The sequence below is a fragment of the Rhipicephalus sanguineus genome, chromosome 3 (genome assembly GCF_013339695.2).
Source record: "Rhipicephalus sanguineus isolate Rsan-2018 chromosome 3, BIME_Rsan_1.4, whole genome shotgun sequence".
NCBI classification, from domain to species: Eukaryota; Metazoa; Arthropoda; class Arachnida; order Ixodida; family Ixodidae; genus Rhipicephalus; species Rhipicephalus sanguineus.
Window position 1 is genome coordinate 192,260,529 of NC_051178.1, and position 14,501 is coordinate 192,275,029.

General features: G+C 46.0%; 2 protein-coding genes across 2 annotated transcripts; both read left to right on the forward strand.

Annotated features, from left to right (window-relative positions):
- Positions 1 to 226: 226 nt before the first annotated feature.
- Positions 227 to 4,640, forward strand: LOC119387939 (uncharacterized). Its single transcript, XM_049413768.1, has 2 exons — positions 227 to 572; positions 3,865 to 4,640. Exons 1-2 carry the CDS (start codon positions 475 to 477, stop codon positions 4,247 to 4,249), a joined length of 483 nt encoding a protein of 160 aa, XP_049269725.1. The 5' UTR covers positions 227 to 474; the 3' UTR covers positions 4,250 to 4,640.
- On the forward strand, positions 4,381 to 13,874 carry LOC125757907 (uncharacterized). The gene is made up of 3 exons (XM_049414256.1): positions 4,381 to 4,606; positions 11,183 to 11,355; positions 13,442 to 13,874. The coding sequence occupies exons 1-3, from the start codon at positions 4,381 to 4,383 to the stop codon at positions 13,853 to 13,855; spliced, it is 813 nt and encodes a 270-aa protein (XP_049270213.1). The 3' UTR covers positions 13,856 to 13,874.
- Positions 13,875 to 14,501: the final 627 nt, after the last annotated feature.

Consider the following 14,501-nt stretch of genomic DNA (forward strand, 5'->3'; position numbering starts at 1 on the left):
CAACCAGTGCAGAGATAGACGCAATATCTGCACACGCAATCCGTACTCGCTCGTATTTATACGCACCACCGCACGCGCAGTCGTCCTCGCAGAACGGGCAGCCCACCCCTTCGGGGCAAATGGCACTCAGTCAAGGTGGCCGCATCTAAAAGGAGCGAGGAGGCGAGGGCACAACTCAATAGCCGTGAATGCCCGTTCGCTCGCTGTCGCCCGCTGACCACTCCCCTCCTCTCTCAGCTGACACTGGCGCGTGTTCCTCGTACCGGGAAGATAAAAAACAAAAATGTGAAGTCGTCGCAGACGTTTCGCCGAGCCGTGAAAGAGACGAGGCACCGATGATGAGTGGTGCTTAATCAAATCGGTCGACCTAGTGCGCATATTGAGCGGGAGCTTACACGGAGGCCGCTGCGCCATACCAAGGCCGCTGCCCGTACCTCGGGCTCAGCCGGGGTCCCGAAGCTTGGAAGTGTCCTCATGAACTCTGGTTTTGCGAGAAGCGGGACGATGACGTGCAACGGAAGCTTTCAACGGCAACGTGGCGACAACAGCACTGCAAGTTACAGCATCACCGAGTGAGCTTAGCATGTTTACTATACTCTATCCAAGCAAGGCATACAATCAGAGGAAAAGTGGAGACGAAGTGATCAACAGACTTTGAAATAAGAATGTATCGGGCTGAATGAAGCCAGTTGCGCTTTGGCAAGGAAATGTATAAGGGTTTGTGTGCCAGCTAGGTGGTAAGAACTTGTCATTTTTGAGAAGCGCTACAGGAACACACAGGAGGGGCGTTCGTCCTTGCGTCCTCACTTGTATGTGTGTCTGGTGTGGCGTTGTTCAAAAATGACAATGAACTATATCTTTGTCAAGGCCTCCCATTTTCGTTCTGACGAATAGAGCTCACTTGGTCGAAATCTGTCATTCCGAGGACGTCCCTTGCTAGGCAAATGTTACGTGTTCAATCTTAACTACCCCGACCTGGTTCGGCGACAGAGGCAGAGTGAGAGGCGCGCCCACGAGCTCGTTTATTATTTTTTTCCCACAGGTTGCGCTAGCGCGAACACATTCATTATTTACCCTCTTGGAGATCTGACTGCTCATGTTGAGCACTCTCGGTAAGCAAGGAAGTCACCGCACAGAAAGCAGGAGAAAATGCCAAAGACCTTGCCGGTAACTAAGCAACGTCGAAAAGAACTAAGGACCTATACAATATACAACACAGCATGGACACAGAAGAAACACGTACATATTTAGATGATGAACTCTGATTTTGTTAGCGAAGAGAGAAGTGTCAAAACGGGCGGGTCAACTTTCCTTAGCGTGGCCGCAACATTATACGTACATGATGCAGTTAATTGCAGCCAGCAAGAAAGCGGGAAAGAGAGAAAAAAAGAAAACGAAGAATGAACCAGATAGATTCTCTAGTAGTCAGCTCACACGATGCTTTGCATAAAGACAATGACAGTTTATGAGGAACCTTATGACCTCTACGGCCTTTGTCTGCAACCCACTCTGTAATTTTATACTGTGTCTTTAATTCGAGCGATTAGTTTTGAGATGGATAGAATAATTCTATTCTGCGCGTCCGCCTGTTTTCCTACAACATATTCCGGACGCGGGCGTGCAGCGTGAAAGTTGACATCATTTTCAGAGCTATACAGTGAAAAACATCCAGTGTAATTCCAGTGATTAATCATCAATTATGTATGTGTTTAATTACTTAGTGTGTTTCAAATTTCCAGCTCAACCAAAGTAAGTATACAGTGTTGAATAGTCCTAATAAAATCCGTTTTACTTAAATTCACGCGTAATTGGCTAACCAATGAGACATTTAACTAAGTGCTCGTTTTTTTTTTTTTTGAGGGGGGGGGGGGTATTCTTAACAGCGAGTGTACGCGAGCCAATTGGTACGTATCCATAGTTAAAAACAGCGCGAAGTAGACACGGACAAGAATGCACACAGGACTAGCGCTGACTGCCAACGACTGGTTTATTGTAAAAACGCGCAAATACACATTGAAACGGAAAACTCGGGAAAGGGACACATATCAGAGCTTCTAGCGGCGCATGCGTCCAGTGGCACATTATTGTTTAGTCATAACTGGTTAGTTATGGAGACAGCAACACTTCTTATCTGTTAGAATAATCTAAGGTGCGCTAACACATGCTTCATCTTTATGCTTCATCGCGAAAGCCTCATAAACTTCACGTGCAGCCTGGTCTTTGCATGTGCGCAGCACCCGGGCCTCCTGAAAACGTGGTAGGCAGCCACACTTTTATTCTGCAGCATAGAAAAGCAGTACCATATTTTTCAAATGTCGACACAGAACCAAATGCCGACACAGTACTACCAACTACAGAACCAAGAGTGTTAGTAAAGAATATTTATTTATTTATTTATTTATTTATTTATTTATTTAATATACCTTAAAGGCCCCCCAACAGAGGGCTTTGCATGAGGGTGCGGGCAAACAATGTAGGGTTAATAAAACAATGATTCTATGGCATTTCGAAAGTTATCCGTGTTGGAATTATGGATGACACTTGGGGGAAGATCGTTCCAGTCCCTGGCTGCTTGGGCGAAAAAGGAGTGATGGTGGGCTGTGGTGCAAGCAGGGTGTGGGTAGACGGCCTTGAGGTGACTTGTGCGGGCTGAAGTGCGATGGGCTGATTGAATGGGAGAGTTATAATGAAACGTATGATACATTTTGTGATACAATGATAGTCTAGAAATCTTACGGCGTAGTTCAAGGTTAGGTAGACCTGCTTTTCTTTTAAGGTTACTAACACTGGTATGATATGAGTAATCTGAGAAGATGAATCTAACTGCGCGGTTTTGAATTACTTCGATGGACTTACATAGGTTAATATAAACTATAACTATTAAAAATATAACTATAACATAACTATAATGACTATAACTATAATAACTATAATAACATAACTATAACTATATAACAAATATAACTATTTATTTGGCGAACTCGTTAACCTTCGCTGCCGAATTTATATTATTGTTAACGGTATACGTTCCGATTTTCGAAAATGATTTACATCGCCCACACATGGCAAATCACATCCTCCAAGCCACAATTATACAAAGTAACACAAATAGAGTCGTTATACGCAGCGTCACTAATAATTTTCCTTTTGCCGTCACCAGTTGTTGTTACCCTTGCAAATATATTACCGACGCTCGGGTAACATGCAAATAAGACAGCAGTGGCACATATAACTGTGACTTCAATCTGTTTCCTTCAAGACGGAGGGCTAATACTAATACATAATCGCGCGTTATTGTAGTCACGTGCTGTTAACCGTTGCGGTGTACACGAAGGCTCAGGTACATAAGTCCAGCTTAGAGCGTGTGTTCATTGCTCAACAGCCTTGCGCGAAGTCGCGCAGAAAAAAGTTGTTTATCCGGTTCTTCGTCGTTAAATGACGTTACAGGATTACGAGATAAGCCTCCTCGTTTCAGCTCCTGTCACTAGCTGTAGCATCGTTCGAGCTCGCAAAATCTTCCGGGATACGAACGTGCGTATAGAAGACATGAATAGCGCTCATAACTTTCATAACGTCAGCGTCGATATCACCATAACTTATGCACGTAGGTCGACGCGTGCGCGGAGCCTGCCGACCTTTTCCTCGTCGCCGCACTTGAAAGAGCGCCCATCGGCGTATCGAGCGAGGCATACCCGTAACAACGCTAGGCGGGACGGTCGCGATCACGCCGCGACGCCTCGTTTACGCAGCCGCCGCTCGTTTGCTTGCTTTATTTCCTCTTTCCTTTCAATGGCGGCAGCTATACAGGAAGTTTGGATGGTAATCTATGCAAAACTCGCCTTCTCTCGCCCCTTTTCTTTGCAGGCGACCTCCTCCGATACGGTCGCGTTCTGGGACGGCTGCCGCGCGTGGTCTACCGCGCGTCCTGACCTTGACAGTCTTGTTGACACTGCTGCACTTTGTCCTCCTGCTGGCCCACCAGGCCGCTGCCCAAGAGGAGGACGTCGCGACAACGACTACGACGACAAAGAGACCGACGCCCACAAAGACCCGCGAGAAAGGTCTCGCCAAACACATCTGCAAGGGCACGCAGAAGTTCACCAACACCATCGACCTGCTACTAACGTTCGGCAAGAAAGTTCTGGAAGACCCGAGACCACTCAAGATTGGAGAGCGACTAGGGTCTGAACGTGACCCTCAACGGACTCGACACCCTGCAGCTCCGCGGAACACCTCAGACGTTCTGTAACGAGAGCGTCGCCGAGGCGGTGATACCGCTCAGGCTTGTCGCCTTCGGTGGTGCTGCACCGCAGGCGATCCATCCTGTTCGGAGAATCGAACAGCGACAAGAACGTCTCGTACACCCTCGTTGGACTCGAGATGGACGTCGGCGTGCGAGTAAACAGGAACGACCCCGACCGACACGTGGAGATTACGTCACTCGACATCGTGTACGTGGACGTGATCGAGATCGAGGTGAAGACGTTCGCGCCCATCTCGGGAAGGCCGGTCACCTTGTTCCTGGAGCGGCCGCCCACGGCCGCTAAGCTGGCCATGCTGAGGCCCATCATTCAGTCTGGGTTGCAGAGGATGATCGACAGCGGAGGCTTTAAGTTATCGTCGTAATAAAATGTTGTTTTGTTTGTTGCGTTATCGATGTAGGTAGTTTCGTTGAAGCTCGTGGAAAAAACAACGGAAACGTACTTACTCGATTTGCGCATGTCACATTCGATCCCGACGTCTAGACCAGGGGTCTCAAACACGCGGCCCGCGGACAGCGTGCGGCCCGGCCCGCCCACGACTGTCTTCGTCCCACAGGATGTGTGTATATATATAATATATATATATATATATATATATAATAGAAGGAAAGAAGATGATTCTTAAGGGCTCGTTTTCTTTGTTAGACACAATATTAATGATAAACTAACAGACAATAACGCCAATAATATATATATATATATATAATATATATATATATATATATATATATATATATATATATATATATATATATATATATATATTAATATATATATATATATATATATATTCTTAATATGTATGTTCATGAGCTACACAGACATGACTGGTCTCAAGCGTTTTTTTTTTTCGTGAGGCACCCCATGCGGTCACCATGGCTTGAAGCAATACCGTGGCACAAAAATTCTATATTTCAGTATCGGCGTCTAGATTATAGTCATTCTGGAGATCGGTGTCGACAAGTTTCTGGAATACTCAAGCCAAATCCCTTTAAGAAATGATCCATACACATGAGATATGAGAAGGGCCTTCTTTCAAATGGTAACGTTAGCTGACATCTTGTTCAAGCATGTTCAAACTGTTCAAACAATTGTTGTTCAAATGTTATTGGAACGATCGGCTACACGAATAAACCGGTGAACAGGGAGAAAAACATAGGAATGGGAATTGATTTTGTGACGAGGTTTATCCTCATGCATTGACGAAAAATGACCGCACGGTAAAGAACTGCAAGGTCCGCGAATAGCACAGGTTGGTTGGTTGTTCCTAGAGGAATGGCACAACCCACCACGGGGGATCGGCCACGACTCGTGCGGCAGTAGAATTTGTGAATGAAAAAAAAAGGGGGGGGGGGGTCATTCTAAAGAGATAATTTGATAATTTGTAGGTAAGCGAAAATATTATTCGTGTTTACCGTTTCCGAATTGGATGCTAAAGAGATAGAAGAAAAAAATAATAATCACAGGGAGAGAAAGAGTGAGTTAAATAAAAGAATTAAATAAATAATTAACGATAAATGAAATAAATCAAATAAGTATGTACTAGAAACATTAGCATGGCAGTCGTTTTGATTCTTTTATATAGTTAACTGCCGCAGCACATATGTCCCTGTTGCAGTGACCCAGTGCCGACGCCCCCAGGGAGAGTAATGCCGTTACGGAAAGCTCAAGCCCAAGTTTTCGGAAAGGAGGCTCGAGAAATCTTTGCCTTAGATGTTGATATCTGCGACATTCTGTGAAAAAATGTTCTATGGTTTCTGCTTGCGAACAATAACAACATTGAGGGGAAGGAACAAAGCCAGGCCTGTGTAAATAAAAATTTGAAGAGGGAATTCTGCATCGTAATTTAGTTAATGTACAGCTCCCGCGCCATCGCAGCACGCCGGCCTTCTTCCTCCTCCACGGGCACCTACACATTGTAAAATCTCCCTCATTACAATTTGGTCTTTTTTTTTCAGAGTTATCAAGTGGTCATTAGAGATATATATATATATATATATATATATATATATATATATATATATATATATATATAATATATATATATATATATATATAAGAGAAAGAGAGAAGGATAAAAGAAAGACAGGGAGGTTAACCAAGGCTGATCCCGGTTGGCTACCCTGCACTGGGGAAAGAGAGAAAAGAAAGCTTATTAACGTGATAGCGTTAAAGAGCTCGTTTCGCAGAAATTGCGGTGTCGGTGTCGTTGGTTGTGAGCGAGAAATCAGCGTTGTTCGTGAGCGAAAATCCGAAATAGATTATATTAAAATAAATGTTAAAAAATGTTCAGCTCCAGTAGGAATCGAACACTGTACTTCCGCGAGGCGAGCTGGCGTTCTACCGCAGAGCCACGCCAGTGCCCCAAACTGTTATGGAAAAAAACTCTATGTGAATGTCGTGTAGTGGGAGGAGTCTCCTTAACGCATGTAATACGTGGCAGAAGCGTCGAGTCTCACCAGGCATCTAAACATGTGAAATGCGCAACGAGTGGTTGGTTCAAAGGCCCGTAAAGCGCATGGGCATAATTACTCATCCTTATCGGCAACGGCATCAACCAAGTGTACAGCTGCGTGGTTGCGCGTGTTGCCTTATGGACGCGTAGTGGGTATTTCGCAAATTCGCAAAAGGAAAAATTATGGCTTAGTGGGCCCTTCGCAACTGCACTTGCAGTAGACATTCTAGGATAGTTTGAGACGGACAATGTTACGCGCACAGACGCGTAACACCTTGCGGCACGGTGTCCACTGAGAAGCGAGTGCAGTTCAGCGATTGGGAAGGCTATGCGAAAGGGGTCCGATTTCGCTATAGCGTTCTACTTTTGAAGGCGAGGCTCGAGCATCCTCCAAGTTTTTGTTGCCGCCGACACAGTACAACACGCCCTCTCTGTAGCCCGCTTTGTAGCTTTAGAAATGCTCCCCATCCTACAATAAAGAACCAGGCAAAACGGCGATGACTTCATGAAAGCGCCTTCTAATCTGCAGGATAATGATGCTTTGTCACTATTGTGCTTTTAAAGCAGTCAACTAAGCTATGCCCAACCCTCGTGAATTCGCTGACACAAATTGTTCACCATCGACACTTAAAAAAATAAAATAAAAAAAGAACTCAACTCTTTAAACTTAGTGTTACTGAATACCCAACATTATGATTTGTAGCCATATATTATCGCACAATGAGCACTAGTGACCGTTATCTGAGCTAAACTTCAGTAGTGCGATTTAACGACAACACCTCCATAAATTTTTGTTTTCGCCTTCCTCTATTATTCATTCAGAACGCCGCCCTCTGTCCCCTGCCCACGCTCAGGACCCACTATCACATCCGGCGTGCCGGGATGTGGCGTCACTCGTCGGCGGTTTGTCTGCGTCACCCACATCCGTCCAAGTGTTGTATCATTTTGCGGCACGCCTGTTTCCGAACCGAAGCGAACGAAACGAATATTCCGTCTCCGAAACACCTGCACGCTGGGAAAATAACATTTTAGACGAAAAATAAGCCGGAACGTTGCTTGTCTTCGATTTTTTAAAATAAAGTTCAGTCGAAAGTTTCTTGTTGAAAATGATATTTCCTTCAGCACCACTGAAAAGTACCTCCCTCGTGAATGTCCTTCTTGTTGTCCTCTCAAGTGTAAAGGTCATACACATACGTAGTAAAGGTCAAGCGCTCCTCGTCAGAAAAGATGCACATGTACAGCCAACAGCAAAAGTTTACGGGACGTTGTTTCCACAACAAATGCGAATTTCTGTTCTTTTATAGGGCATAATTCTTCTAGCCTAGCAGAAGACTGTATAGGTTGCAATACCCGCTGCAAGATAAGAATGATAATAATTGTTGGGGTTTAACGTCCCAAACCACGATATGATTATGAGGGACGCCGTAGTGGAGGGCTCCGGAAAATTACGACCAGCTGGGGTTCTTTAACGTGAACCTAAATCTAAGCACACGGGCCTCAAGCATTCTCGCCTCCTTCGAAAATGCGGCCGCCGCAACAGGGATTCGATAATATCAACTACAAGCTGGCACATTCATTTGGGGGTTATGTTCCTAGACAGAGCGAGAATACAGCTTTCTCAAACGTTTCGCGCCTCGCAAGCTTTTTGCCGTTGGGTGTACTTATTGCTAAGACACGCCTGCTCATATGTGGCGTCACTCGTAGTAGTAGCGCTTCTTTGAGCAGGACATCTCGGCAAGTTTTCGTAACTATAGGTAACACCAGCGCTGGAGTTTATCGAGAAGTCCGCGCTACAATAAATAGTCAAAAGTGTATTTCGCTTATCAGAACACGCAATTACTAGTTAGACTTGAAGACTTGAAGATGATTGAAGGCGAAAGCCTTCTTCTTGTTTTTCTTCTTAGTCGATGTATTGATTATTGATCCTCCCCCGCACCCCTCCGAAAGCTTTCTGCACCTAATATGGTTTTGCACTGCCTCCAGGATCGGAGGCACTGCAAGCTTTCTCCATCTCACCTGGTTTTGCACTGCCTCCGTGATCGGCCCACCTCTGAACAAGCGACAATGTCATGTGACGACGTCCTCGTGTGACGTCATGATGACGTCATAGTGAAGTCATAATGACGCCACAAATATTAGAGATCTATTAGAGACGCCATACAGTTACGCAATCACGTGATGATGATCTCTTGCATCACCCGTGTTGACGCCGCCGACGGTCAGTTTTTGCGTTTGATGAGGCGTCTAAGGCTTCTGTTGTCATAAATAGGCAAAAGATTGTTCCACTTCATAAGACCCGCAATTACTTGCTCCAAAAATGCTTATCTGCTTCCGAAAGCCCACCGGGGTCAGATGATTGAATTTTCTCCTGCCATTTAGCTTCCCTCACTCAACATCCCCACTGTCTGAGCTTTGCGACCTCGGGCAAAATTACTTGACGGCCTCTCGGGCACTTGATTCAATTAAGCGCCGACCGAATAAACGCACCAAGGCGGTTTCTAATTAGAAGCATATTAGCGGCCGCCTGAGCACACGTGTGCCGCCCGGCGGCTGCATATGGGTCGTCGCAATTATTTTACTCTTCGGAAAGTTCATTACGAAATTCGACTGCATGCATTTACGTGCGGTTTTCGGGAAACTGAAGAGAAAGTAAATCGCCTGCTTATCGGCAAAACTTCCGCTACAGTTTTCACTTGAAAAGTGCACGTTTTGTTTGATAATGACGCCGTGCATTCTTACTGGCTCACCGCGTAGTTCGTGCGGCCATATGTTTCCTGCGTTTCCCCTCCATATTTCATTTGCGCGTGTTGTGTTATGGTTCGTTTGCGGGTCGAATTTGTCATTTTGTTGTCCCTTCTGTTGGTGACAGGAAGGTGCGCGACCGGTAAGTACAAGGAGCTGATGTTCCGCATTTCATGCTTGCGATGCCGTTAGAAATTTGCGAAATAATAGAAAATAAAAATACAAATGTTCCTAAATATGAAATCACTTTGTGGCTGTTTAACGATTTAAACCGAGCTGGCGTTGAAAGAAGAGACGTAGGGATAGCTGGCGCTCCAGTGACGTCAGCACCGACAGGGGACGATCGTCCGGTCGTCTTAACGCGACGGAGAGGTTTGCATACCAGACTTAAGCCATGTGGCACAATAAGTGGCAGATGTTCTCTTTGCGGTTACACACGTTGCATACAGCCCTGCCAGCCATTCTAATTATTACAAAAGAAGTTTCGGATAAGCCTAATTGAAGGCATCTTCGATCCAGACCGCGGCAGTCGAATTTCGATGGAGGCGGAATGCTAGAGGCCCTTGTGCTGTGCGATGTCAGTGCACCTTAAAAAACACTAGACGGTCAAAATTCCTGGGGCCTCCACTCCGGCGTGCCCCATAATAATAGCATGGTTTTGGCACGTAAAACACCATGTATTATCATTTATTGAAGGAAACTCAATTCACTATCAGTACATATCGCGTAATCAGGGGTGTACAACTCACGAACACCGCTAACTCAAACGATCAGCTGATAATAGCCGGCTCCCATCATACGAATCTCATGGCTCCCGATATCGTTAGGTTATATACGACGACGTCATTTATCACGCTCCTATGACTCGGCCCTCCCCAAAACGTCGTTTTCTGCGTCGTCATGGGGGGACCAGGATACTGGATGCGCAGGTCATGACTTGATAATGTTCGATTCGTGGTCTTCATATGTGAGGTGAATGATACCCTGAAACGGCCGCTTGCATTTTCCAAGCTTAAGATTGATCCCTTGTTCTTAGCGCCGAGGGTATATATCAGCTAAAGGCGAAAATATTCAGCAATGCGCAAGCTTACGTGTTGCTATTCGTGCACTGGAGCTCCGTGCAGCCGACTGCTATAGTCCAACACGGCAACCCACATTTAGGTGCATTGTCTTGTCCTAACAAATGCAGAATCCTTCCTGAGCTACATGTCATTGTACAGTTGTTCGCAATCTATTTTTTTGCGTTAGTGTTGCCCTGCTCAGCACGAGGGCGTGAGCTCGATTCCCGGTCACGGTAGCCACATCTCGATGAGAATGAGATGCAATAACGCCCGCGTACCTATAGATTTAAATGCACGTTGATCTCCGGGGGTTCAAGATAATCCGGAGTCCTCCACTACGGCTTTCCTCATAATAATATCATGGTTTGGGCACGAGAAACCAAAATATTTTTCCACGAATTTCCGTGACGCATGAGCCTGACTATATACTACCAATACTACTGCTACAGATGTGCTGGTTAGCGACTCCGTTTTCTACAAGTTTACACAACAAAGCAACAAATGGTATGCATAAGTGCAATCACTGCGGCAACCATATTGCGTCATGTGTACCAGTGATTTAATATAGAGAACCGCTTTCTTGAAGCGGACGGCTAAGCCTACGCATCGACAATAATCGCCTATGGTTTCTGCACATTTCTTTCCTTCTATGTTGGACCAAGGCGCGGCGGTGACGGAACAGCGTCCCCTGCGACGGGTGCGTCGCCAGTGGCGCTTCATCTGCAGGAGCGATGACAGCTTCACCCAGCTGATGACGAACGTGATGGACGTGAACCGCGAACTGCTCCGAGCCACCCAGCCGCTACATGTGGGCGACAGCGAGCACCTGGGTCTTGTATGGCTGCGAAATGGGCGCGTCTACAATCTTCACACAGTCAAGGTCTCAGTTCTTGCCTGACGCATGCGCAGCAACCCCACACGAGTCAACGTGCCAGGGGCATAAGCTATAAAAAGCCGAACTTTTCACGCTATATATTCATGTTCACTACGAAACTAAGGCGGTTCGCAATGCCCCTTACGGACGGTCTATGCTTGACCCTTATTGGTCGCCCTGGAACTTCAGGTAGTCGCAGTGGTCGCAGGTGCAAGTACGAATAGCTTACTTGTGCATATAACATGATGGGAGGGCGTTCATCACTTCCGAGGTTGCGGCTGCTTTCTCGAGGTTTTGTATATACCATTCAATACATGTCGGCGTATACGACACGAGATTGTTCCTGGTACTGTATGTGCCTATGTAGCATATAGCTTGGAACTTTCGCTAAGTGCCACAATCGTTGTTGACTATCAGCTTCAACATGCCCCGTATACATGCAGTATAACGTAAATCTAACGGAAGCGGTCGTGCCCCTATAGAGTGATCGCTATAGAGAATACCGTCCACAACGCTTATAGGAAAACTGTTTGCCCCCAACTATTGTACATTTTTAAATTGTACGCGACGTGCTACCACATCGAAGTAATTGCACCAATAGGAAGAGATTAGGTGAAAGTTGAAAGAAAGAAAATATACAAAAACTTGGGGGACGCTTGAGCTTCGCTCTCAAGAGTAGAACGCGATAGCGTCATCGGACCGTGTTCGTATCGCCTTCCCAATCGCTAGCCCGGCCTCGCTTTTCGGTGGAGACTTAAACCGTGCCGCAAGGACAGCCAAGGTGGGGACGCCCTCCGGGTCCAACATCCATGAATGCGGAGCGGCGAACCACGGCCACGCGGCGTGGCGATGCCGTTTAAAAGTGAGGCCGTGGGCCCTTTGCGACATCTCGCGGGTTATGACCAAGTCACTGAAGAACCTCCGAGATTTGCGTACCACCAACGCTAAATGGTGTGTATATATCTGTTAGGGTAGCGAACCGGTTGTCCTAAACTTGTTAACCACCCTGCCTTTCCTTCTCTACTATTTCTTCTCTCTAGTATGCTAAATGATGTATGCGTGGTGGCCGAGCGGCTAAACGCATCGAGCCACATTCCCAGGATTTGGGGACATCTGTACGCGGCGTCATCTCTCGGTGGCAGCAACGGCGTCCTGCCGCCGACGCCTCCGACACCGTAATTTCTGAGAAATGAGCTCTTTACCGCTATCGCGTTAAAAGGTTATACCAGAACAAGTATCTGGTTTACCGCTCTATACCGTGATTGGGCGAACAGACAAGAAAGATAAGCAGAAAAAAAGATGGAGAAAAATCATTACATTACGAAATGGGAACGAATGGTGCCCGCTTGATGGGAAACCCTCTACACTATACTTGACGGTTGTTGTATGATTGCGATCGAATATTTTATTTTGCGTGGACTACGATAAATCACTGGTTCAGCAAACATTCGTTCATATCAAAATAATACGAAGCTCTGTTCATTGCCCCCTTGCGTTCCCTGTAAAGTTTAATGTTTTGGGCGCTGTGGCCACAATGTAATTAGATAACAACCGAACAACGTCCCTCCCATTTTGTTAGCACTGTAGTTAAGGGTGCATTAGCTTGCAGGAATGTTTCCCTACCTATCTACTAATCATCACATCATTCAATGTGTAGCGTTATTTTCAACCTATATGGTGTTCGTGTGACTGCGTTTTAGGTGAACTAGAGTGTTATGTGAATGGACTGTATTTTGTGTTGTTCTTCGTGTCGATTCGTGAATGGACTCCGTGAATATGTGATAATTTATTTACATTAGCTCTCCCTATAGGTGCTCTTTTATGTAATTTTTTTCATTGCTGTGATCCACATGCATTATATTATCTGTGAAAAAGAGTAGCCGCCGCTTTATAATAGCGCTAACATCTTCTAAACAACATATAATTTAAAAAAAATATGGGCCGTATATATATATATTGCACCAAAGTAGCGATTCGTGTTACGCTTAAGTGGCTTCTTCTGCATTCCAAGAGAAAATCATGCGCGCCTACTCTTTGCACGCCGCAGGTCCGCGACAAGTTTACCAGCGTGTGCAACGAGACCACCATGAACCTTGTGTTCAGACTGACCCTCGAAAAGCCTTACATCGTGTTCGACCTGGCGGCACCCTTGGGCAGTAACGTACTTGCAGGTGGTCAGCTGACGGTCAAGACGGACTCACTGGACGTCGACATCGGTCTCGTAACACCGAAGATCAAAAAGAGTGACGAGAAGGTCGAGCCGCAGGTTCCCTTCGCCGACGTTCGCAGAGCGCACAACCTTAGGCTCGAATTCACGGGGATGTCCCCGGCCACGACGGCAATGACTTCCCTGTTGGCGCTACTTCAACAGCTGATACCGTCTGTGCAGACACGGCTCTTTGAGATCATATTGACTCGCGTATTGAGGAACTACGTCGCAACCACGCCGATGCCTTTTTAAGCTCCGAGGCCAGGGTCGTGGCCAGGAATTTTTTTCGAGGGAAGAGGGTGTGGGGAAACGGTGGAGATGTTCAACCACCGTATATGTGTATGCTCGTGCGCGTGTTTGTATGTGGGCGTGCACAGACACATACAAAACTGAAAAAAAAAATTGGGAGAGGCGCGGGTGTTCGAACACCCCCCTCCCCCTGCTGCGCCAATGCTCTGGGCTATTCAAAACCGCTACAAAACGTCTTTGTACCCCCGTTCTGATAGGAGAGACTGCCCGACGACATCTTGATAAAGCGCTTTCATAGCCCCATTTTAAAACGATTTCGTGACATTCTGCGTAATAATATTAAACATGACTCTGCATTAGCCTGGCTTCGCGCCGGCTGCGAGATATTTTCAAACGTCTCACGAAGTTTTAACAAGAAGGACGTGGGACTTTGAAAACATCTTTGTGAAAACGGCTTGTATGCGTTTTAAGGTGGTCATTATAAGGTGGTTGTTATAAGAAATCTTGTCAAGACGTCCTTAAGACGGCTAATAGGCGTAGGTGCGTTCAGCGGGTTAATGTCACGATTCTATTCCAATGCCATTTGTTTTTTTTTTTTTTAGCTTTGGCAGTCGTAAGAAAGCAACAACACTCCGCCCACGTTATCAAC

Bases quoted from the DNA above. Each gene is read 5' to 3' on its own strand.
- LOC119387939 (XM_049413768.1), top strand. From the start codon at position 475: ATGAACTCTGGTTTTGCGAGAAGCGGGACGATGACGTGCAACGGAAGC. The intron at 573-3,864 runs GTGAGCTTAGCA...TTTTCTTTGCAG, and splicing joins GCAAGTTACAGCATCACCGA to GCGACCTCCTCCGATACGGT.
- LOC125757907 (XM_049414256.1), top strand. From the start codon at position 4,381: ATGGACGTCGGCGTGCGAGTAAACAGGAACGACCCCGACCGACACGTG. The intron at 4,607-11,182 runs GCTTTAAGTTAT...TGTTGGACCAAG, and splicing joins GAGGATGATCGACAGCGGAG to GCGCGGCGGTGACGGAACAG. The intron at 11,356-13,441 runs GTATGGCTGCGA...TGCACGCCGCAG, and splicing joins ACAGCGAGCACCTGGGTCTT to GTCCGCGACAAGTTTACCAG.